Source organism: Octopus bimaculoides, chromosome 10, assembly GCF_046866305.1.
Source record: "Octopus bimaculoides isolate indiv1 chromosome 10, ASM4686630v1, whole genome shotgun sequence".
In the NCBI taxonomy this organism is placed as follows: domain Eukaryota; kingdom Metazoa; phylum Mollusca; class Cephalopoda; order Octopoda; family Octopodidae; genus Octopus; species Octopus bimaculoides.
Genome location: NC_142937.1, coordinates 65,114,476 through 65,141,474, shown reverse-complemented (window position 1 = coordinate 65,141,474; position 26,999 = coordinate 65,114,476). Strand labels below are relative to the sequence as shown.

At 37.7% G+C, this 26,999-nt stretch overlaps 1 protein-coding gene across 1 annotated transcript in view; it reads right to left on the bottom strand.

Moving 5' to 3' along the window:
- Positions 1 to 24,384, bottom strand: part of LOC106877714 (dynein axonemal heavy chain 5) — a 435,668-nt gene extending 411,284 nt beyond the window's left edge. Inside the window, exons 1-3 of the mRNA XM_089358248.1 lie at positions 23,692 to 24,384; positions 14,153 to 14,254; positions 12,516 to 12,679 (exon numbers count right to left, since the gene is read on the bottom strand). Of these exons, the coding sequence (XP_089214374.1) occupies positions 12,516 to 12,579 (64 nt within the window). The 5' untranslated portion in view covers positions 12,580 to 12,679; positions 14,153 to 14,254; positions 23,692 to 24,384. The remainder of the gene's footprint in view (positions 1 to 12,515; positions 12,680 to 14,152; positions 14,255 to 23,691) is intronic.
- Between the last annotated feature and the right edge of the window lie 2,615 nt (positions 24,385 to 26,999).

Below are 26,999 nucleotides of genomic sequence, written 5' to 3'. Positions count from 1 at the left end.
GGTGTATTTTATGTAGCAGTAACCTGACACCAGCATTGGTCATGACTACGGTCTCACTTGGCCTGACAGGTCTACACAAGCACAGTATATCGCTAAAGGTCTTGGTCATCTCTCACTGCTTTCATGAGGCTCAATGCTCGAATGATGCTCCAGCAGGGGTGCCAGTCAAACAGCACTGGCACTGGCCAGGACTACGATTTCCTTCTGTTAGACAGGTCTTCACAATCACAGCATACTGTCCAACGATTCATGGGTGCTTTTAATGGGCTAGCTATGCAACACTGGCATCGACAACAACTATGATCTCACTTGGCTTGGTGGGTCTTCTCAAGCGAAGTATATCTCCAGTGCTCTTGGTCACTTGTCTTTGCCTCTGTGAGGCCCAACATTCAAAGATCATGCTTCACCACCTCGTCCTATGTCTTCCTGGGTCTACCTCTTTCGCAGGTTCCCTCCAGTGTTAGAATGTGACACTTCTTCACACAGCTGACCTCAGCCATATGCAACATGTGACCATACCAGCACAGTCGTCTCTCTTGCACACCACATCTGATGCTTCTTATGTCCAACTTTACTTTCAGGATGCTTACATTCTGTTGTGCATGCACACTGACATTACACGTCCAACAGAGCATACTAGTTGCATTCCCTCGCGATCGGTAAAAATGTGTTTATTTTGGTAGTTTTGACTTATGATGTCCCTCTCAGCGTGAGGTATTATTGTATAGTAATGCCCTTATATAAATTAAATTATATATTTATGGAAAAAAAATGATGTTCTTTTTCCTTATGAGGTTTTTCCACGCTGACTACTTGATAAATTCTTATAAAGATTTTATCCTTACATTATATTATGAATAATTAGAATATATTCAGTGCTGAATATTATTCTGTAAAAGCACATGTTGCCGAAGTGTAACTTAAAAAGCCTGCCTCTTTCACGGATATATAAGGATGAACAATCGTCTATGTACTGTGTTGGGTACATCAGGGTATGTTGATTTTTGTTTATTCTTCATGTTTCTTGACCATACGTGTACTGATGAATAAAAGATGCAGCTTACTGCATAGTTTTGGTGTGTTAATTATGAAACCATTGGTTTACCGTTAAGTTAAAAGTTTTTAGGAGGTTAGCTTTGAAAGTTGCATTCCCTCGCGATCGGTAAAAATGTGCTTATTTTGGTAGTTTTGACTTATGAAGTCCCTTTAAGCGTGAGGCATTATTGTATAGTAATGCCCTTATATAAATTTTATATATATATATATATACATATGTATTATACATATTCATATATATATATATATATATATATATATAGAAAATGTAAGACAACAAAAGAAAGAGACCTCAACATTATGTAAATAGAGGAATTTATATGTAAATATTATGTGACAATTATTTGGTAACCATGATAAGACTCCGAGTTTCGGATGCCGGGGCGGAAACCCATGCCGCTATCTCTTCAGTTTTCTGGCCAGGTAACTGAAGAGATGGCAGCATGGGTTTCTGCCCTGGCATCCGAAACTTGGAGTCTTATCATGGCTACCAAATAATTGTCACACATTATTTACAGATATATATATATATATATATATATATATATATATATATATATATATATAAAAGCAAATAAGTAATAAGGACATCCTTGTTACTAATTTGCTTTTATTCACCTCACTTCAAGCTGTGTGGATCATACTGGACTGACTTGGTGCTTCAACTTAAGTACCTAATTCACCTGAGTCTTAATCATTTCTTTTATATATATATATATATGTATATATAATGTGTGTGTGTGTGTGTATGTATGTATATATATATATATATATATATATATATATATATATATATATATATATATATAAAAATTTAAGGAATGGAGAAAACGCATGTTATAATTGCATATATATAATTGCAATTATAACATGCGTTTTCTCCATTCCTTAAATTTTTAAATATACTCAAATACCCAAAATTTCAAGGAGTTCCTGCCTTAAAAACAGGAACAACACCAAAGTTATTTTGTGTTCTTTGCTACATTGGTTTCTATTAACCCATTTATTCTATCCGAAGAATTATTATTCATTAAGATACACACATACACACATACACACACATATATATATATATATATTTAATTATATGTATTTCTTCTATGTGTGTGTATGTATGTATATCACATATCTACACACACACGCACGCGCGCACACACACACACACACACACACACACACACACACACAGACATTACAGAAGTAAATAGACAGCCTTATAACCATTAAAATTTCTTTAAATCTGAAATAATTCAAATTATTTATTAATTGCTATAATGTGAATATTTAATATTTGGTAGACATGCCCCTTGCACTTTTCAAAGCAAGTACCCTATAAGGCATGTTAATGATCAGATGATGAATATTCTCTTGTGAAATTTCTTGCCAAGTTTCATATAGTAATCTCAAAACATCTGAATTTCAAGATGTTTTGTTGTTCTTTTTATGAGGTGTCCTGTCCATTATGTCCCAGAAGTGTTCAATAGGGTTCATATCTGGTGATTGGCTTGGGCATGGAAGCTCTTTAATATTATTTTCATCCATAAAATCTCAGGTAATTTTAGCTGTGTGACAAGGAGCCACTAGCATAACTGGGTGGGGTTCAGTTCATCCTGGGTGGCACTTTTCATCCTGTTGTAGGCTATTGCTGCAAGCAATATGCGTTTTTTGTGGGACCTGGGGGTGGCAAACAGAAGGGCCACCCTGGGCAGTACACACTCTAGCTATGTTAGTGCAAGGAGCCCCATCTTGCATAAATAAAGAGTCTTCTTTAAACTTTTCACCACTGGAGAAGATTGAAAGGAGTCCTTTCTGTAATATGGACACATATTTATCTGAGTTTATGTTTCCTTCAGCTCTGATTAACTATTGCTCCAGTCAACTATTGTTCCAAATTGCTCCCCTGACCATCACAAATTAGCTACTGTGTTTTAGTGTTGGCTGCGATCTTTTCACATCAAATCCTTGAACACAGAATCTCCAGACCCACACTCAATCATTGTTAGGAAACACAGCAAATCTGAACTCATCAGAGAATATGACAGTGTCCCAAAAGGCTAGTAGCCTCTCCATCATCTCACTGGCTCAATCTTTTCTCCGCTTGATGTTGACTGGTCGAAGAAGTGGTTTCCTTCTTGCAGCTCTGCCATAGTAACCAAGTTTGTGAAGATACCTGACAACTGTTCTGGGACTGGTATCAACTTGTTCTGCTATGTCAGAGGCCTTGCAACGAGGATTATCCTCCACACTTCTCTTAGCAAAGAGAAGGGTCCTGTCAGAGGGCCCTGGTTGACCTGGGAGAGGTGATGTGGACTCCTTCCCCTCCGTGGTGAATTACACAACCACTCTAATAACTGTAGAAAGTGGGATCCAAAGGTTTTCTGTGATTTTATGCTATGTCCACCTTTAGAATGATCCACAATATGGCCACTTTGAAATTCAGACAGTTCCAATGCTTCTTTTGTACATGACATGATTAAACAGTCACATATAGAATCTGAAACATAAAAATGTCGATTACTAAAAACTATAAACTTTTACAAAGCAGAATAAATATAAAATGATGTTTTATGGGGTGTCTATTTACTTCTGTGATGTTTGTGTATATATCGTCATCATCATCATTGTCTTCATTGTTTAATGTCTATCTTCCATGCCTGCATGAGTAGGAAGGTTGACAGGAGCCAGCCAGGTAGAAAAACTACCCTAGGCTACTGTGTCTGCCTCTTATCTAAACTAACTCTCTCTCTGCATCTATATATATACATATATAAAGCTGAGAATATCTGTCTGTCTGTACGTGTGCATCACTAAAACTCGAGAACTACCCAATGGATTCCATTCAAATTTTACACATGCCTTACTTAGGGTTCATGCAGTGTGATGGGCTAAAAGCATTTTCTATTTCTTGCTTAATGCGAACCTGGAGCAATCTCTTATCTCTTACACTGCTTCCATATTATGTGTCAAAAGTAAAACAATAGCATCTGTATTAATACTTTCGCTATTATGTGGTTTCAATTTCAGTTACTTTAATTATGTATCTGTATATATATATATATATTAGTTTCATTTCTATTATTTTCAATATGTATTTATACACATCTGTATATGTATGTATGTATGTATGTATGCATGTATGTATGTGCATATATGTACATATATATATGTATATATATATCACCATCATCATTATCGTCGTATAACGTCCGCTTTCCATGCTAGCATGGGTTGGACAATTTGACTGAGGACTGGTGAACCAGATGGCTACACCAGGTTCCAATCTGATTTGGCAGAATTTCTACAGCTGGATGCCCTTCCTAACGCCAACCACTCAGAGAGTGTAGTGGGTGCTTTTTATGTGCCACCGGCACAAAGGCCAGTCAGGCGGTACTGGCAACGGCCACGCTCAAAATGGTGTATTTTATATATATATATATACAAGGTACAAACATGCACACCTAGTGTGGTCAGGGAGAAGACCAGTGACGAACTTGCTTAACATTGCATTTGTCTGTTGTTAACAAACCAAGATTCTAATTCATAAAGGACTTCTTGAAGTCAGGAGTACAGCTGCACCTGAGTATCAGAGGACAGGATTGCAATCTAGTTACTACAGGATACTGTGTTTAGAGTGTGAGGTAATGTAAGAGTGACCATCATTATCATCATCATCATCATCATCATCATTTAGTTTCAAAGTTTGGCACAAGGCCAGCAAGTTCTGGGCAGGGAAAAATTCAATTACTTGACCTCAGTGTTCAGCTGGTATTTTTTTTTATATCAACCCCAAAAGGATGAAAGATAAAGTCAACCTTGGTGAAATCTGAACTCAGAATGTAAAGATGGATGAAATGCTGCTAAGCATATTGTCTGGCATGGTAACGATTGTGCCAGTTTGCCACCAATGTCCATTTTCCATGTTGACAAGGGTTGAATGGTTTGAGAGGTGCTGAGAAGCCAGAGAGCTGCACCAGGTTCCAATTGTCTGTTTAGGCATTTTTTCTATGGCTAGATGCCCTTCCCAATGCCAGTCACTTTACAGAGTGTACTGGGTGCTTTGTATGTGATACTAGCACAGGTGCCTTTTACATGGCACCAGCACATAAAACTTGGTAACCAGAGTTGTCAAGTAATTTGTTAGACAGAGACCTCGGAAGTGACTGTGTGCCAAGCAGGAAATTGGAGTATAGTAGAGGGACAGAGATAGTTGTCTTACTATAGAAGAGATATTTAGCTACCCGTGTAGGACAAGGAAGAAGAAAGGTGGGAGAGGGTTAGAGAGAGAGATAAAGAGACAGTCATTTTGTGTGTGTGTGTGAGAGAGAAAGAGAGAAATAGACAGTGCTGGAAATGTATTGGGGTTTACCCACAGGAAACAGTGGGGAGGAAGTATAAGTGGTACAGAGGGAATAGAGGAGTATATTCCATAAGAGTGTGAAGGAGTATGTTTAGGCATGGTGAAGACATAGCTGTTGCAAATGATGGAGAGTACAAACAAATTAAAGAGAAAGGATAATAGAACACAAAACCTTACAGAATTCCTTTTGAAGAGAAAGGATATATTTGAAATTCTGCTATAGTCTACAATGTAACCTTAACACTATTCCACATAATTAGTAATCTAGGAAGGTGTTTACACTTCTTGATAGATAGAAAGTAGCTTTATTTACTTATTGTGGTTAGTATGGTATGTCATAGAAGCTTCTGTTATTGAAATCGTCAAAAATGTATTATGGAAAATTAATGAGCTCCATCATATCAGTTGACCATAAAGATCAGAATCTGTTTTAGTTATTGGAGAAATGTTTGGATTGACGAAGTCAAAGATAAACCCAGATAGAATCTTTGAAGGTGTTCATAGGAAAATGATAAAATACTCTGTGTTTTTAAATCTTTTTTTTTTTTTCTTAGTTTCAATTATCTAAATATTTGGCAATGTTTAAAGGAGTAGCTAAGATTGTTGCTATTTAATCGAGATGAGTGGTGAACTGCATAATTGTTAGTATTGGACAAAATGCCACATGATATTTAGTTACAGTTCTTTACATTATGAGTTCAAATCCTATCCAGATCAACTTTGCATTTCATCCTTTCAAGGTTGATAAAGTAAATACTAATCAAGTGCTGGATCAATATAACCAACTACACTAAGGCTGGTAGAATTGTTTGTATGTTGGACAAAATGCTTAGTGGTATTTCTTCTACCTATACCTTCTGAGTTCGAATTCAACTGAAGCTGACTTTGACTTTCATCCTTACGTGGTCGATAAAATAAGTACAGTTGAGCACTGGAGTTAATGTGATCAACCTACCCCTTACCACAAAATTGTTGGTTTGTGCCAAAATTTGAAACCATTATTATTATTAAGGTGGTGGGCTGGCAGAATCATTAGAATGCCAGACAAAATACTTAGTGGTATTTCTTCTGACTTCATGTTCTGAGTTCAAATACTGATGAAGTTGACTTTGCCTTTCGTCTTTTCGGAGTTGATAAAATAAGTACTAGTTGAGCACTGGGGTCGATGTAATTGACTTACCCCCTCCCCCAAAATTGCTGGCTTTGTGCCACAATTTGAAACCATATAATCAACTATCCTCTCCCAAAAATTTCTGGTATCATGCTTATATTGGAAATCACTTAGTCTAGACCAACTTTGAACAAAAAAGGCACATGATCAAAAGATTCCACACGTTATCATCCTCTATTGTTTGAAGTGAAGTGTATCTCAGACAATATCATACAATGTATCCTTTCTTTTTTAAGTTCAGAGTGATTTGAGGGAGATTTGGACTCACTGAAGATATTTGTTACTAATGGGATTTTCTAGTGGGTGAAGTTATAAGATAATGCTGCTAAGTGCTATAAATTGTGAGTTACATTTTGAATTATTTGTTTGTGTGTTTCAGAAGGAACTACATCACCTTAAGGCCAAGGTTATGGTGGTAGACATATATCTAGTGTTTTATGTTTCTGTTTGTCTGACTGATTTTGAGGAGTAGTTTGTTTTGTTTTTGTTTCTTTTTTATGGTTTAGTTAAAGGAGGAAGCAGCACCTATAATCCTTTGTAGTACCTCAGAGACTGTTTGAAGAGAGACAGGATAATACTATCTTCATAAGAATATTTGCAACAGTATAGGCTCTGCTAAAGACACACATAGTCCGGGTGATGTTGTTAAACCAAGCAACAGATTAGTCTAACATTCAAGGGAGCAGACACTGTTCATCTGACAGGCTTCTGTACAGTTACAGGCAAGGCTTCGTAGAAAACACTTGCCTATGGTACTGTGCACTAAGTTCAACTCCAGAACTGTTTGACTGAAAAGCAAATTAATAGCTGTGCCAGTGTAAGAAAAGTATTTTTTTTTACACTTATATTTTTAGATGGGTCAAGAGAAAGGGGCAGTGCCCATAGGCTGTAACCCTTTTGATACCAACCTGCCTAAGGTTGCTCCTGGTCCTATGATACACACTTACTATTTTAAGGTGCTCTAAATTAAAACTTTTCATCAAAATTTCATGTTATTCAAGATCCAAATACTAAGTTAATAGTGTTAAAGTTTTTTTTACTAAATTCTTCATTTATTTCAAAATCAATTGACTATTTCAGCAGAAATATGGTAACAAACGGGTTAAGAAAGTGATACTGATGTCGTAATTTTTGTTCTTGAACCAACTCCAGGTAAAACATGAGCAGGGAAGGATTTCTGAAGGGCCAATGTGCTTTGAAAGAAGAACTGAGTGTAGTGGTAGGTGCAATGCCTTGTGGGTAGACACATCATATATGTGTTTTCTTGTTGAAAGAGGTAAGATTGGCATGTCCCTATTGGAGCTTTTGTTGTCTCTATTCATGCAATCAATACAGGTTTAGCATAAATAAACCTGCACTAATTCCATAGTATCTAGGTGACATGTAGATTATGCATGTAAATATTTCTGTATAAGGTCAAATTCAACTCTTACAGATTATAAATTTGTTTTGGTGTTTACTTTTTACCCTCAGGATGTGTAAGGTAATTTGCTTATTTAACTTGAATTAAGAGTTGAATTTGACCTTATACAGAAATGTTTACATAGGTAATAAACTTTAATATATATGGATATTAGCGTCAAAACTCTCATTCAAATTTTTGATATATAACCAAGGAGATCGATTCATAAGGAGTTTATTATAGACCTTAATGGATGAATTTTTGATATTTTGGTAACGATTACATGTTTTATCTTACCAATATATTTGGTAGATATCATTATATGAACATACATATATATATATATATATATATATATATATATATATATATATATATATATATATATATATATATATATATATCTGTGTATATATATGTATATATATATATATATATGTTAATTCTCTAAATGAAGTATTAACAGTAACTGCACGATAAAGTGTAGTATATTGCCACTTAAGTGTGGCTGACCCCTAGGGGTGGATGTTACTGTTGCTTTTAGCCCCAGGAGGACATCTCCTCCAGCTGGCTTATCGACACACGACTGTGTCCTGTTTGCCAAGGGAAGTTATCCCTCTCACCTCGATCTGCAGCACGAACGTATCCCTTGGCAAACAGGACACAGTCGTGTGTCGATTAAGCCAGCTGGAGGAGATGTCCTCCTGGGGCTAAAAGCAACAGTAACATCCACCCCTAGGGGTCAGCCACACTTAAGTGGCAATATACTACACTTTATCGTGCAGTTACTGTTAATACTTCATTTAGAGAATTAACATTGCTTGTTTTCACCTTTTCAATATCAGTGAAGAATTTCACTGGAAAAGAAGATATAAGTTTGCCAGGTTTTTTTTTTCTCTCTCACCAAGGTCATCAGCTGTCGGACGCCGACGAAGGGAAATAACCCTGAAATCCGGATACGTTCGTGCTGCAGATCGAGGTGAGAGGGATAACTTCCCTTGGCAAACAGGACACAGTCGTGTGTCGATAAGCCAGCTGGAGGAGATGTCCTCCTGGGGCTAAAAGCAACAGTAACATCCACCCCTAGGGGTCAGCCACACTTAAGTGGCAATATACTACACTTTATCGTGCAGTTACTGTTAATACTTCATTTAGAGAATTAACATTGCTTGTTTTCACCTTTTCAATATCAGTGAAGAATTTCACTGGAAAAGAAGATATAAGTTTGCCAGGTTTTTTTCTCTCTCACCAAGGTCATCAGCTGTCGGACGCCTACGAAGGGAAATAACCCTGAAATCCGGATACGTTCGTGCTGCAGATCGAGGTGAGAGGGATAACTTCCCTTGGCAAACAGGACACAGTCGTGTGTCGATAAGCCAGCTGGAGGAGATGTCCTCCTGGGGCTAAAAGCAACAGTAACATCCACCCCTAGGGGTCAGCCACACTTAAGTGGCAATATACTACACTTTATCGTGCAGTTACTGTTAATACTTCATTTAGAGAATTAACATTGCTTGTTTTCACCTTTTCAATATCAGTGAAGAATTTCACTGGAAAAGAAGATATAAGTTTGCCAGGTTTTTTTTCTCTCTCACCAAGGTCATCAGCTGTCGGACGCCGACGAAGGGAAATAACCCTGAAATCCGGATACGTTCGTGCCGCAGATCGAGGTGAGAGGGATAACTTCCCTTGGCAAACAGGACACAGTCGTGTGTCGATAAGCCAGCTGGAGGAGATGTCCTCCTGGGGCTAAAAGCAACAGTAACATCCACCCCTAGGGGTCAGCCACACTTAAGTGGCAATATACTACACTATATATATATATATATCTGTGTATATATATGTATATATATATATATATATATATATATATATATATATATATATATATATATATATATATATATATATATATATATTCTTTTACTTGTTTCACTCATTTGACTGTGACCATGCTAGAGCACCGCCTTTAGACAAACAAATCGACCTTAGGACATATTCTTTGTAAGCCTAGTACTTATTCTATCAGTTTCTTGTGGCAAACTGTTAAGGTATGGAGATGTAAACACACCAACATTGGTTATCAAGTGATGGTGGGAGGACAAATGCATATGAATGAGAGAATAGGGGTTAAGGAAATGTGGATGTGTAATGAGTGTGATAGGCGATTAGAAATGGGGATTGAGGTGGACATAGTGAATATCTGTTTGGGAGAGGGAACTTTATACAACTTTTCTCATCCATCCACATCACATTACCATATCCGAGCATTCTTCTTTCTTGCGCACCACATCTGATGCCTCTTATGCCTAATTTTTTCCCGACACGTTTGGATTTTGTCATACATACTGATGTTGTACACCTAAGAGAGCATACTAGCTTCATTTCTTTCTAGTTTTCACATAGTCTCTGCATTCATGGTCATAGTTTCAAAACCATGTAGCATTTCTATATGTATGCAGCGTCATACAATCTGCCTTTCACTTTGAGAGATAGGTCTGTTGTTACCAAAAGAGGTAATAGCTCTCTGAACTCTCTCTCCAGCCAGCTCTTATTCTAGCAACAACACTTCCAGCATATCCCTCCCATAAAGTTGCTGCAGGCATGGCTGTGTGGTAAGAAAATTTCTTCTCAACCAGATGGTTCTGGGTTCAGTCCCACTGTGTGACACCTTGGACAAGTGTCTTCTGCTCTAGCTTTGGACCAACCAAAGCCTTGTGAGTGGATTCATCAAATGGAAACTGAAAAAAGCCTGTTGTATATATGTGTGTGTGTGTGTGTGTGTGTGTGTGTGTGTGTGTGTGTGTGTGTGTGTGTGTGTGTGTGTGTGTGTGTGTGTGTGTGTGTGTGTGTGTGTGTGTGTGTGTGTCCACCATCACTTGACAACTAATGTTGGTGTGTTTACATCCCTAACTTAACGGTTTGACAAAAGACTGACAGAATAAGTACTAGGCTTACAAAGAATAAGTCCTGGGGTCGATTTCTTCGACTAAAACCCTTTAAGGCAGTGCTTCAGTATGGCCACAGTCAAATGATTAAAACAAGTAAAAGAATAAAAGAGTTATAGTTTAGTTTTAGCCCTGATTCAATAGATCAATGAATAAAAAGCATTCCAACTATGACTTCTTTCTTCAGATATACTTAGGAATACATCCCAATCTAAATTTCTTTGGTAAGGTGCAACTTGAGGGTAACTTGATTACTATTTCAGGCAGGCCAAAGAAACCATGTGATGAAGAGGTGGGGAATCTCGGCCGGCAGATAGAATTTCAGGTGTATTTGAATTTGTAACTACCCATTTAATTTGTAAAACCTCACATAATGAAACCAAAACAGTAATTTAATATAGGCACAGGTGTGGTTGTATGATAACAGTCTTGCTTCCCAACCACATGGTTCCAGGTTCAGTCCTACTGTGTGACAACTTGAGCAAATGACTGCTGAGGGGATTTGGTAGATGGAAACTGAAACAAGCCAATCATATATGTATGTGTGTGTATGTATATATATATATATATATATATATATATATATATACGGTAACAACAATAGTAACTACACACATGCTGCTAGTGATTTCTTTTCCTTCTTTGGACTTTTCCCTTTCTCCTTTCTGACGAGGAGCAATTCTCGAAACATCAAATTCTCAAAGCATCAGGCTAATATATTCCTTGTGCATGTCCTCTTGTTGTTTATTAATTTTATTCGTTTATATGAATTCACTATATATATATATATATATATATATATATATATATATATACAAATATGTATGTATGTATCTATGTTTGTATATATACATACATATATACATATGTGCATGTGTGTGTGTGTATGTATGCATGCATGTGCGAGCTGGTGTAAACTGGTGCATCAAATAAAACTACCTTTTTGAGGTGGACTTAGTCATTCAATAAACATGGACAATTAAAAAGTATCAGGTGAAATAGTAGAATCAATGCAGTCAACTGAATCTCTGAAAATAGTGCTCCTAGTACAGCCACAATCCAAAGACCAAAACTATTAATGTAATAAAAACATATGTTGGTATGTACCTGTGTATATTGATAATTTGTATGTATATATGCATATACATGTATAGACAAATTTGGATTCCTAATTCAGACTGAAAATTGCAAATGTTCACTTCCAGGACACAACTTAGTTGAGTGCAGGTGGAGTGCATGTCGGGTAGAGGTTGATTGAATATATGTGAGTGAGTGAGTGAGATGAAGAGAGAAACACGTGTAAAACAAGAGTACAGAAAAAGAATGAGAGAAAAGAGAAAGGATGTGAGAGAAGAGAGAAAGGGAGAGAGAGAGAGGATGGTGGTGGTAATTGAATAAGACAAAGCTGAAAGAAATAGAAAAGGAAATAGGAAAAATATAAGAAGAAAGAAAAACAAAATGAATATGAGAAATATTAATAACAATGAAACAATTGAGAAAGGATGAGTGAGATATGAACAGAAAGACATTGATTAAGACAGAAACAGAGAGAGAGAGAGAGCAAATTAATATGGTTCTCACCTTTAATGGATACAAGTGGAGGTGACACATTCAGGTCAACCCCAGATTTTGTAGGACTTTCCATGTTCTTTCTTTAATTTTCTTAAGTGTTAACCGCCTTTCTGTATCAATGCACTCTGGTTCTCTAGTGCAGTTTGTCTTGCTTTGTAAGAACTATCAAGATTCTAATAGAAAATGCATTGTATGTCTCTACGTGTATGAGTTTGTGTATGTATCTGAGTGTGTGTGTGTGTGTGTGTTTGCATATGGGCATGAGTACATGAATGAAAGCAGATTTACTACTTAAAAAGCTTACCTATATATGTGTACATAAATATGCGAGTATGTGCGGATTTGTGTCAGTGCAAATGTAAATAATTTCATCTGCATGATTGCACGAGTGTGTATCTATTTTATTCAGATATAAAACGTTTTTCCTGTATACTCGCATGCGTGTTTGCAATTATAGACATTTATGCGTGTTAATAATGTATGTATGTATGTATGTATTATGTGCGTGCGTGTGTGTGTGTGTGTGTGTGTATATATATAGGCGATCAGGCACCCGCGAGCGTATGTGAACACCTCCTTGTATTAGTTATAGAAACTTCAACTTTGACTCCTCAGTGTTATGTATGTGTTTGTTTACCTGCGCGTGTATGCGTGACTGATTGCAACAGTATGTATTGCGTGGGTTACACGTGTGCGTGTCTGTATGTCAGCTTGTCTTCCCCTTACATTTTGGGAGCTTGAAGAAGAAGGGTCAGCTGTCTGTCTGTCCAGCGTACGGTACGGATACTGCTGGTCCCAATTTGTGTTAACTTGTAACGGTAATATAAACACGTCCCGGTGGATTGGAAACTAATGTCACCGTAGCAACGGTTGGTGGGAAGAGTGGGAGTGATAAATACTGTTGTTGCTGTTGTTGATAATGACTATGATGCTAATAGACAGGTGTATAGGCGTGTGAGGTGCGGCAAACACATCAATAACAGGAACAATGGAAATACTAACACTAGCAATCAACAGCGGCTTATTAAAAATAGCAACTAAATCTGCCTCAAATTATTTTCTGTCTTCTTAAAAAAGTAGAAAAGATATTGTGTAATGTAGTCATAGATATACTATAAAAGGTTGGAATATATTTGGTCAGGAGTTTACTCGATTCAAGACAGACTTGTGTTTTAATCACAACCATTATCAAAATCAATAGCAACGACACGAGGCAATGTGGTGGAGCTGCCTCGACGTGGTCGTTTGGCCTGCTAGAAATAACAACCAAATTTCTCAGATTGCACTTAGTGTCATTTTGAAGGACGTACTAAGGGTGCTACAGAATCGGAATGTAGATAGCAATGAATTCTTGGGTTTGGGGAGTACACAGGAGATTGAAGTTAAACGTGGGTAGAGGTTTCAGATTTTTTTCAGTACAACACTAAAGTTCATGAGTGTCGGAAGAGAGTCCCGATTGCATCCAACCGCTTCGAGAAGGGAAGACGCATTGGATAAGGTAATCCTATACAGGGTTTATGAGAGGGAGGGTTGAAGGGATACATTGAACTGGAGCCATGTATTTGCTTATCTACTGAAGAATGACATTCACCTTTTAAAGGAAGCTCTGACAGAAACATTAGAAACATTGTAAGCCATCAACTTACCTTGATAAAAAAAAAATCTTCTCAACAGGGCCCATAAAAAGGCATCCGTTCTTGATGTCAGAAAGCTAAAGAAGAGGCTATGAATACCCCAATCAGCCCTTTCTGAAAAGAAAAAAACAAAACAAAACAAAACAAACACTTTCTTTTTGAATTTTTATTGTTGCTCCCGATGAGAGCCCCCCCCCCCCCAAGACTTGTCCCGCTTTGTAAAGTTTGTTTCGGAGAACCTGCATTTCAGAACACTCGTTACCTCCAGAGTCCCGCTGCGTGACCACGTAGAATAGGGTTTCTCAAACCGGGAAACGCAAGAGAAAGTGTGGTAGTACCTAAGCTTTGTAAAAACGCCAGAGTTTTTAAGTGACTACAACGAACTAAAACGTTAACTCGAAACTCGTACGTCTAGAAAACGTATTGGAGAGACTTTTGCTGGTCTCATCCACTTATCGTTGTGAAGAATGTTTATAAATAAAATCGAATTTCGTGTAAGACTGTCAACTGAAGATGATATGCTGGGATCTCTATAATTGTGCCTATAATTGAGTTACTTACAAGAAGGCACCAAGCTAATTGTTCTCCTAATTCTTACATAAAAATGTAAGATTAAATCTAAAAAGAGATTTCTTACATAGGTACATGGCCAGCATTTGAAGGCACATGGTTCAGTGGTTAGAGTGTCGGACTCACAATCATGCGGTAGTGAGTTCGAATCGCGGATCAGGCAATGTGTTGTGTTCTTGAGCAAAACACTTTATTGCACGTTGTCCCAGGTCACTCAGCTATAGAAATGAGTTGCAACGTCACTGGTACCAAGCTGTATCGGCCTTTGTCTTGCCCTTGGATAACATCGGCGGAGTGGAGAGAGGAGGCTGGTATGCATGAACGACTGCTAGCCCTCCATAAACGATCATTCCCGGACTTGCACCTCGGAGGGTAGCTTTCTAGGTGCAATCCCATTGTCATTTATGACCGAAGGAGGTCTTTGCTCTTTACCCTTTACGTGACCAGAATATTTGGAGAAGAGAATGATAGAGTCACCAGCACTTAACTTATATTTCATTTTTTTTTTACTCTGAATTTGAATGTTTTAAATAAAATTTGTTGTATTCTTCAACGGGTTTAAATGCAATGGTTGCATAATGAAGCTTCAATGAAAATCGTTTTCATCCTTGGTCTCGTTTCAAAATGGCTCCCACTGACATTTCCAGGTAACTTTTATACTTTGTCGCCTCTCACCTGTCTCTTGAGTAGCGGGTAAATGAAGATATATTTCGTTGGCTGCGTGTAGAATAACTGAATATTTATTGCCAGACATAAAGATATTGGAGTTGGCTATTCACAATGAAAAACCGTACTGCATCCGTAGAAGTTACTTGTGAGACATGGTGTGAATGTCCAGGATGAGTCTGTCCAAAGAGTTGTCCGTACAAATGTCTGGAACCATTAGCGTGACAAGAATGGATGCTCGTGTCACTCAGCCGCTTTCCACACTCTGTTGTTAACTGAGTGGCAAAACAATCATTCTAGGAGACAAAAACATTCGAGAAAACCATATCACACCACATCCTCATAATGATTTGTCGATTAATAGACAAAGTACGTGAAACTGTGGTGGTTCGCTCGTGATGTCTAACCGGTTATCTAGTGGTAGAGGATTCGAATCACCGCTACAGCCTTTTTTCTGCTAGAGAGCTGCATAGATAGCCAGACAGCCAGCATTGGAATTATTTACCTGTTTCCATTCTTGTCGGTGCAACAATTTTAAATTAATTACAAACCACACATCTCTTGTCTGTATTCTATGGAATCCAATTCTTTTATACTATATTCCTTACGCGGGGTACGACAATGCCGCTAGATATGATGATTTGTTACGCCGGAACAGAAAATTTGAGGACGCCTATTAAGAGGATTGAGTGTGGAATGGCTAAATAAACTTAGTCTAAATATATGACTGTGAGCCAGAGACCAGAATCAAATACTGGGAGGGGATTTTCTCTTAGTAGTTAGAGTAGCCCGGGATTTGGGAATTTTCCTATTAACCCTAATTCGCTGGTTCCTCACTTTTGCTAGGATCTGTACACCTATTTTATTTCGTGTACATTTAATGGCATTCGATTTATATATTTCTTCCTTCAACCTATCCACTAACACCTTAATTCACTGTATCTATACTATAAAAGGCAAATCTACTCTGTGTGTATGTTTAAAATTCATACATTTACACAATTCAAAATTTCTTCGATTAAACAATCGCAATTAATATTCTAAATACAATAAGTTACGTCACTGCGTCATTTTTTCACTCCAAAAATTTCCTAATAATGAATAAAATCCGTAAAACTACAGGAGTAAACATTTTCTCCCTAATAAAATCTAATTTCCTCTTTCTAATACAAATCCTTTCAACTCCTACTTCCTCTGATGAACCTTTACGAAAAATCAAACAACAAATACAAAAAGAAAGGAAGGAGAAAAAGAAAACTATCAAAACTGAAACGATCACATTTCGATACTGTAGTGACAGATACATACAAAATTACTTTGCCCCTCTAAAATTAACTATTTCTATTCCTCTTACACATCGTTTCAATTGCTACTTTCTTTTACGAACGATCCAAGAAAAAAGACAGAGAAACGAAGGGGAGGGAGAGTCAAATAAACAGACACACTGCCAATCATACGTAAATACACACAAATATATGTACCTATGGTTACCAATGACCTCATTCTAATTGGCGGGAATTATAAGTTTACTTTCCATTTCTAACACCGTCATTTACCAGCGAGACATGTTTCTCAAATACGATCAACAAACATTTATTCCCTACAAACTGAGTTTTTTTTGAAAATCTTTTCGTAAATCTTCAGATTAACACCCGCATCATTACCTACCTAACCCTAACACTGTAGTGAAAATCGTACGGGTAAACTGAATTTTTTTAATATCTTTCTTAAAACGCATTTAATTACTACCATATATAGACACAGAATACACATTAATACACACATACATACAAATACCTGTCATTTTTTAAATTTAGTGTGTGTGTATGTTGCCTCTCTTAATATATAATGCTGAAGTTCTGTACTTACTAACATTTTTTTATTTAGTGTGTGTGTGTGTTGCCCATATATATATACACTTAAGACTTAGTTGGGTTGGGAGTTTGATCTGCAGAGGTCATTATTATTATTATTCAGATTAATACCCGCACCATTTTCACTAGGGTGTTAGGGTTACGGTTTTGGGGTCAGGGTTACGATGAGGGTTAGTCTTACGGTTACGGTTTTAGGGTTACGTCATCGTGCGGGTGTTAATCTGAAAAATCACCGAAATGTGAAAACTACCGACCCTCCCATCTATTATAACTTTTGTTGTTCTGTTTAATATGTACATAGATTATGCCTCCAAAGAAGAGAGCTTGCTGGGGAAAGAAAGAAACCGGTTTAAAAAGACAGCAACAGACTGCAGCAATTCACCACATTCCAGAAGTTACTTTGAACATAATGCAAAACGGTGCATCATCTACTGCCCAATCTGATAGAATTCTGGCAGAACTGTGTAGCAACAAATCGCCAGCAATTGCTTCATCACAAATTGCCGTCCTAGCAGCTCCTGCGAAAAGGAATTACCATGCTATCTATAATCAAGGCAGCGCAAAAAGTTGTTTTGCACAAGCATTTGTATAGCCAATTAGATGGATGAAATTTACGTACACTTAATAATGTTACACAAAACAGCCTTCAGACTTTCCCTATTAATTTCGTCTTTTGAATTATGAACATATTTACATCATAAGGGTTTTTTCATTGTAAGGCTTTCTTTTTTAGTTGATTTTCACCTAGCAAGACTTATCGTAGATGGCGTAATAAGTCACACCCGGACAACGTCGGGTTGTACTGCTAGTCTTCGATATAACTCTACCATGATGCAATTATACTAAATAAACATTTACATAAACTAGAAATATGTATATATATATATATATACATATATATATATACATATATATATATATATATATATATATATACTTGCAAATGGACGCGTCGCGTTCGATAATATAATAATACAAATGATATATGAGCATGTGCATGTATACATACACATATGTACATACCTGAAGGAATAATTCCGTAAGAGGCCCGTCTGTTTTCCTATGTGTTCGTTCTGTTGTCTGTAAACAAAGTCCGTTTTTGTGCTTTATGTTCCCGTTCATTTTTCTGACGTCCTGTACCCGGATATGCATCTATATATACATGTAGATGTAGGTACGTACATATATGTATGTATACATGCATATGCTCATATATCATTTGTATTATATATATATATATATATATATATATATATATATATATATATATATAGACTCTGTCACTGTATTTAAATACAGCTATGTTAACTAATTTTTAACACCACAAAAGCTACACAAAGCCTTGCACTTCACTTTTAAAAGTCTTTTTTTGAAAAAAGTGAAACCGGTCAAGTCAATAAACATATTTAAAAGACCTCTGCATTTTCAAATCCTCTTTCCTATATATTTTCACTCGTGCGGTACCTTCCAATTTTACTTTGTTCTCATTCTTTTGTTGTTACTTTATATATATATAACTGCCAGATAAAATGGAATCCAATTTCCCTGATTAAAACATTTAATCCTTCCGCCGTTTTTTTTTTTTTTTTGCTTTCGTTTTTGTGATGTGTCTCATTCGCTGTACATCTCGTAAATAAAGTAATTATCATTATTCGAGCAAGCAGTCGTTAGCGCATTATAAAAACAAAATGAATTTATTTCATGTCTTTACATTCCGAGTTCAAATCTCGCAGAAGCCAACTTACCTGTTCATTCTTTCGAGGTAGATAAAATAAGAACAAGTCAAGTAGAGACAGTCGATATAATCAACTACCCCAACACCAACTCAAGCGTGTTGGCTTTGTCTAAACTGGAAATAATTGTAACAACGATTTAAGCCGATGAGCTGGGGAAACATCCTTTAAGGTGCAAAATTGCTTTGAGGAATTTCGACCGTCTATGCATTCCGAGATCAAATTCCGCCGAGATCGACTTAGTCTGTCATCCTTTCGGGGTCGATAAAATAAGTACCAGTTGAACACTGGAGTCGATATAATCGACTTAACCCTTCTCCCGAAATTGCTATCCTTGGGCCAAAATTTGAAACCATTTTTACTTTTTCTTTTTTACTGTAGAAAGAAGGAGAGGATTTTCCCCATTTACCCAAATCTATAAAATCCGTAGAAGGCAGAGGGATTGTATATTTAATTATTCGAATCGAAGATAAGTATAATACTCGTATTGATTTTATCGAACCAGGTTGGAATCGAATTCTTAACATTAACAAACGGAACTAAATACAGAGAAAGAAGCATTTAGGTTAGCGCTCCTCCTCCAACGTAAACAGTAACAGTAATAAAAATAGTCCTTTCAAAATTTGGCACAAGGCCAGTAATTTTGGGGAAATGGGCTAGTAGATTACATCGATACTCAGTACATGACTGTTATTTATTTTATGACTATGAAAGTTTGAAAGCTAAAGTAGACCTCGGCGGTATTTGAACTCAGAACGTATAAAGAGCTGGAAGAAATGCTGCTAAGCATTTTGTCCGACACATTAACGATTTTGCGAGTTCACCTTCTGTGGAAGGTTGAAGGGAGACGTCAGGACTGGAAGCGAAGGAGGGTGAGTGAAGTGAGGGATACGATCTGCTCCTTTTTTCGTAGGGCATCCGTTGCGAACGAGTTTTGGGGGATGGTAGATTCTGACCAGAGGTTGAGTAGCGAGACCATTTAGGCTTGTGTAGAGAGTGGTTCCTCCTGTTTGAAGTTCGTCTCAAGGTAAGAGCGTTTTACTTTACCGTCCCTTTTGCAAGCTATTTCGGCATGTTGTTTATCTGTTGGGATTTTCCCCCTTTTTTTCCTGCCGACGTTCAACATGGTCACGAGGATTAGAATCGGTAGCAATGTTTTGAGATTGTTTTTCGGGGTAGGTGACGTTGTGACCTGGATAAAAAAAAAGTGAGGATCGTTGTGAAGCTGCAGTGCATACAAGACATGATCAGTGTTATGCCTCTGTACTTAGAAGGAAGTGCTCTGAATTTGTATTTAGAGATGGATGGAGCGAACCAACTATAAGTCGAAAAGATCGAAGAGTGACTGAAGGATGCGTTTACAGAAGATACTTTTAAGGTATACAACAAGCTGGGTAGAGTGAGATGGAAAGAAGAGCAGGTGGACAACTACGTGAGTGAGATAAGGAGACAAACTTGGGTAGCAGGGTTTACTGGTGGATTATTGGAGAAATTGTAAAGCTGTCTTTCATGACTGCATTCCCCGATCATATCTCTGTGAGGTTGCAACTGTTGGGCATTGACACAATGTCGGTGATCGATTTGCTATAGAGGACACCGGTGTTGACGCAAAACGACACTGGTGATGTCACGGAAATGGCCATGATAGATAGAGACTAGCAGGACAGAAGTTGGTGGCGAGTAATGAGAACTGTAGATGAGTAGGTGAGCCGACACGGTCACTTAAAGGACCATGTTTCAGGTGTCGGGGTTCTCTCATGCTCAGAGATTGCAAGGAGCCCAAATCCATAGTGATATGCTCTAACATTGGGACTTGCCTGAGCACATAGCAATCTATTGCAAACAAATTAACGGAGGAAGAGAAGCTGCTGCTCCGGTAGTTGCCCTGACAACCGATTAGAACTGCACCTTTGATAAAGGTTCTGGTGGGTGCAAGGGAAGCGCGAGCCTTTGTTGATACGGGCTGCTCAACAACTCTGGGAAAAACCGTGAAAACAGTTGAGAACTGGAGCAAAAATCCACCCTGAGTGCTGTGCATGGTATAGAGGTTAGGTGTAGAGGCATCAGTGTGGTGGAGTTAATGGTACAGGCGATTGTTGTCGATGAGATTAAGGATGGTGTTGATGTAATTGTAGTAATGGATGTGATTGTCCGGTTGGGTGACGTGACGGTTGGCAAGATGGAGGTAGAATTTGGGGATCGGTGTTCCGTGTGCTGTGAGAATGTAGCGGAGGAAGAAGGCTGTAAGATCGACCAGTCGAGCGGAGAGAGAAGGAAAACTTGCAACTAATATCGAAGATGATGATTTCCGGGTTGAGATTGATGGTAAACAATGGACAGTGGAATACTTCTGGAAGGAAGAAGCCCCGCCGCCGCCGCCGTCCATACCTGAACAAGGACATGGACTGACAAAAAGTGTTCTTAATTTGTCGGAAAATGGTAGGATTAAGAAGTAAGCTGAAAGAGCGAGCTGGGAAGACAAAGCAAGGGAGAATACAGCTGCCATGATGCAAGACATTCTGAAGAGAGTGAGAGCGGAGAACTCGGTGAGGGGAAGTTAGCATGTACACACACACACACAAAGAGGATTGTATGGTGTAATGTGAGTAGCATAGCAAGAAGGAGTCGTTTTGAAAATGGGAGGTGTTGAGGTGGAAGATGCAGCGTGGTTCAGGAAGAAGGATAACTACAGTCACATTAGTGTGGTTGAACTGGATGCGTTGAAGGATGTGAACTTGACGTTGAGATGAGGACTGCGTGCTGTCGTGATTCAAAGTGTATCATATGGGAGTGTACCGGAGCTGGTTTTGGACCGGGAAAGTTGAAAGCCATGAAAGGAAGTGAATCTTCCTCATTAGGGAAGTTTTTCACCATATGTCGCCCGGAGTAGGACAAACTGAAGAGTTGGTTCCACGAAGATCTATGTTCAAGTACGAATGAAGACACCTGAGCGTTGTACCGCAGAATTTCGAAAATGAGAAGCGTCTGCATCCATTCAGATCGGGGATGAAGTGTGGGCGAAGCCACCTGATGCACAGTGATAGAATATTTTGCAATAGCACTCTGAAAGAATGCATTTCCCGCCAGTGAAATAGTTTTTTTTCTATTATTTCTGAACATTTCCTTCCTTGGTAGTAGTAGTGGCGGGAGAGACTTTTGTCAAGAAATATTGGTTTCAAAATTTCGCACAATGCCAGCAATTTAGGGGAGGGGTAAATCGATTACATCGACCCCAATGTTCAAGTAGTACTTATTTAATCGGCCCCGAAGGGATAAAAGGCAAAGTCGACTTCGACAGAATTTGAACTCAGAATGTAAAGACGGACGAAATGCCGCTAAGCATTTTGTTTGTCACACTAACGATTCTGCCAGCTTTCCGCCTTCTTGTCAAAAAATAGTAACAGCCTAAACTGAAAGGTAGCTTTTTAGTGTGGAATTATAAAGTGCTTAGAACGTGCAACATTATATAATAGCGAAAAATATTGAAAAAAAAGTAAATCGTGACAGCTATTCCGAAGCACGATGGGGGTAGGTGGTTAAGAAGTTTGAGAAACATGGATTGAAAAATAATTTTTTAATGCAAATTACATGTCTTAGAATTTAGGATATTAAAAATTAACAAAAAAATCCCCCCCAAAAATCAATAAATTCCATTTTATTCGTGACAGCTATTCTAAAAGTCCACTATTTTCTCTTTGTATTCTGCAGGCATTTTCTGAGCTTACGACATTCTTATTCGGGAACCTAAACCATTTCATTTCATGAAACGAAACCATTTTAATCAGTTCCTTTGAAATCATTCATTCCTTAAGCAAGAATGTTTCCAAATTATCATCTATGTAGTCATCACATATAAATTTCTTCAGTCTAATATCCTCTAAGCATGGTCATTTTGCTGGCAGTGTTCGAAGATTACACTTCTGCAAATTATCTTTCTTAAAATTCTTCTTCCTGTTCCTCGTCTGGCGAATCAGCTTCCCGGTAGTTAGAAGTTTAAGGTTTCTCTCTGCTTCCCTTTTCCCACGTTCTTCGGTATATTGCACTACTACTAATTGAAACGTGGTATTATATTCATGCCTCCTTGATACACCTGCCATAGATGAAGGAGCTAATTTGCAGGACTTGAAATGATTTGTGACTACAGTAAAAGTCTGATGCAAATGAACCAAATTCTAAACGCTCAAGATTGCAGAAACAAACTCCTGTTCTTTGACACGAGAAGTCAACCTTTCGCAATTTTTCAAAAGATGGCGGTACTGCACCACTGCCATTAATAAGCAAACAGAACAGTAGTCTAATATATATATATATATATATATATATATATATATATATAATATTAATAGTTTCTTATTAGGAAACTAATAGATTTTATACAGGGCTGCAAGTGCTCAGAATAATTGAGACAAGAGTAAAATATTAGTTATAGAATAAAAACGTTAGGTTAACGACTCAACATACTACACTCCCTCAATGATCATATATAAGAAATACAACATAATCCACCAAACATAAGGAATAAAGGGATATAAAAATAACGTAAGAAAAATAAAATAAATAAAAGAATAAGAAATATATAAGAAGTTAGATGCAAAATATAGAACATATAATATAAAAATTTATACACAAATATATTATTTCAACCGATAACATACAAATAAATCAAGAATAATAAATTTGAGTTAAAGGTATAACATAATATACATACATATCATTTCATATTGCTGAAATTGTATTTGTATTATACCAACAACGTTAAACCAGTTAAGATAATTGCAACGTATGGTATACCGGAAATGGTGGTTTCTGATTGGCTAAAATTACATAACGTTGAAGGCTTGCAATATTTTTGTTATTAATTTCTAGAGAAGGGCAGCGAACTGCTTGAGCCATTAGTATGCCGGGAAAAATGCTTTTCATCAGGCATTTCATCTGTCTTTGCAATCTGAGTTCAAATTCCGCCGAGGCCGACTTTGCTTTTTATCCTTCAGGGTCGATAAGATAAGTACCAGTTAAGCACTGGAATCGATGAAATTGACATAACTCTCTCCCTCGAACTTGCTGGTCTTGTGCCAAAATTTTGAAAACATTGAAACCTTTATTTATTTTTAGAAAAAATAAATGCTGTTTTTCGTTATATGCTTATATAAAATGTTTTTATAGAACAGAAATATACTTGCAATTGCTATGTAATGAAACAGCAGCCTTTGTAAAAGTTGATTGCAGTAAACCCAAAGAAAACTTCAGTAACATCATATCAACTAGTATAGGGGAAAGCACAGGTTAATTTTCAGGGTTTATTATTATTATTTTTTTTTAATGCAAAAAATGTGCGTCTTATGCAGCAAAATACGGTAATTGTTTCTAACGAAAGCACAAGGCCGAACATTATGGTATGGAACAATCGGTTTAATTGATCTCTGTGTTGATCTTGGCGTGATTTAATCTCAGAAGGGAATGACTTGGCACAAGGCAAGTAATTTCGAGGAGGGAGTGAGTCGATTGTATTGAACCCCAGTACTCAACTGGTACTTATTACATCGACCCCGAAAGGACGAAAGGCAAAGTCGACCTCGGCGGAATTTGAACTCAGATCGTGAAGATGGATGAAATGTCGCTAAGTATTTTGCCCTGCATGCTAACGATTCTGCCAGCTCCCCGCCTTACTGGACACTAAATATTGATTTCAAATTTTGGCACAGGGCCAGCTATTTCGGAGGAGGGGGGTTAAGTCGATTACATTAATCCCAGTCCTCAAGTGGTACTTATTTTGTCGACCCATAACTGGTGAAAGGCGAAGTCGACCTCGGCGGAACTTAAACTCAGATCACGAAGACGATCGTGCTAACGATTTTGCCAGTTCGCCGCCTTACTCGACACTAAATATTAAAAGACATTTTGCTGCCACTGCTTTCTACATTACTCTCTCTTTACTTGTTTCAGTCATTTGACTGCAGCCATGCTGGAGCACCGCCTTTAGTCGAGCAAATCGACCCCAGAGCTTACTCTTTGTAAGCCTAATATTTATTCTATCGGTCTCTTTTACCGAACCACTTTTTTACGGGGACGTAAACACACCAGCATCAGTTGTCAAGCAATGTTGGGTGGGAGGGACACAAACACAGACGCACAAACATATACACACACATACATATACATATATATATATACATATACGACGGGCTTCTTCCAGTTTCGGTCTACCAAATCCACTCACAAGGCTTTGGTCGGCCCGAGGGTATAGCAGAAGACACTTGCCCAAGGTGTCACGCAGTGGGACTGAACCCAGAACCATGTGATTGGAAGCGAGCTACTTAACACACAGCCACTCCTGCACCTATAGGTAAAAAAAAAAAAAAAAAAAAAAAGTTTAAATAGCCTTCCCGTGTCATATAGACTCATAGGGCCAGTTCCAAGGTTTCCGTGGCGTATATATTCCACACCTGGATGGAACACCGGTCCGTTTCAGGATTTCTCATTCTTGCCAGCTGAGTAGATAAGAGCAATGTGAAATGAAGTGTTTTGCTCAAGAACACAACGCATCACCCGGTTCAGGAACCGAAACCGCAATCTTACGATAATGTATCCAACGCCCTAACCACTAAGCCACGTGTCTCCATTCTACCTAAGGTGCAAAGCCATTTATTTGGGGTGAGGGCTATGATCTTTACCTTCTTATACAATACGCTTATGATTATAGAGACCTCAACAGGAAGAAGTTTTTAAGACAGCGAGCTGGCAGAATCGTTACCGCGTTGGAGACATTGCTTAACTGCATTTGTTCCAGCTTTGCGTTCAGAGTTCAAATGTCGCTACCGTCGGCTTTTCCTTTCATCTTTTTGGAGTTGATGAAATAAGTACTAGTTGAGCACTGGGGTCGATGTATTGCTGGCAGTGTGCCAATATTTGGTTTCATTTTTAGAAAACCTCTCTCAATTTCAGTCAGTGTGAAATAATAATTTTTTTTGTTCTTTACCGTGTACTATCATTGACTTTGACCTCAAAGCTTACTGCAAAGACTCCCACTTAGGAAAACCTCGAATCTCTCCCCTCCGGAATTTTCATTACCATTTTAACCTTCATTTTACCAATTTTATTTTTTTTACGTCTGCTATCAACGAATATGATCCCCAGACCAATTGGAAACGACTAGCTTTGTAGAAAAAGGAGGGAGAAAGGAGAGCGGAGAGGGGGGAGACCATCGAATTTTCGCATTTGGTGGGAAATTATTTTTTTCATGGGGCTTTTCGTGTGTTATCAACGGTTTTTCCGTGTGTTATTGACTTATCCGACCTCCGAACTTGCCGCTAAATACTTTCTCTTTCAATTGATTTGAGGTTATATTCGTTGAAAACACGCGAGAAAAAAAAATCCAAGGTAAAGCAATCTCCGATGGTGGTGGTGGTTGTGGGGAGCCCAAGGTACTGTCTCATCCCCCTCCGTTTTCCGGTTAAAAAGTCCTTTGTAGCATGTTTGGAGATCAGATTAGTTGATAGAACACGCAAAAAAGAAAAAGAATTCTCACCGAAATCGATAAGGGGTGTTTTATAAATTTAACCAATATTAAACTAGCATTTATTTTATCACTATCTAAAAGGCATGAATCGATGTCAGCAGAATATAAAATCAAAAAGTGAAGCGATGGACTAATTATAGCCAGGAATTTTGTCCGACGTTTTATTGATTCTTTCACCAGTTATACAGATAAACTGCCTGTCTCATTGACAAATTACCACAAAATATAAGATTATAACAGAGGTAATCCATAAAATTGATTTCAGTTAGTGTGTTGACTGAGTCGTTAGGGCATTGATATTTATTCCGGCTTCTTGCGTTTTGAGTTCAACTTGCCAAAGTCAATTCTACCTTTCTTCTTTTCAGGGTTTAGAAATAAAGTACCAGTATAGGGCAGTATCGTAAGAACGTTTCATAAGATTCCCTGCGGTATTTGATACGACTCTTTTGTTCTAATTTCAAGTCTCATCATAAACTATGTCGGTAGTAGCCACTTAATCC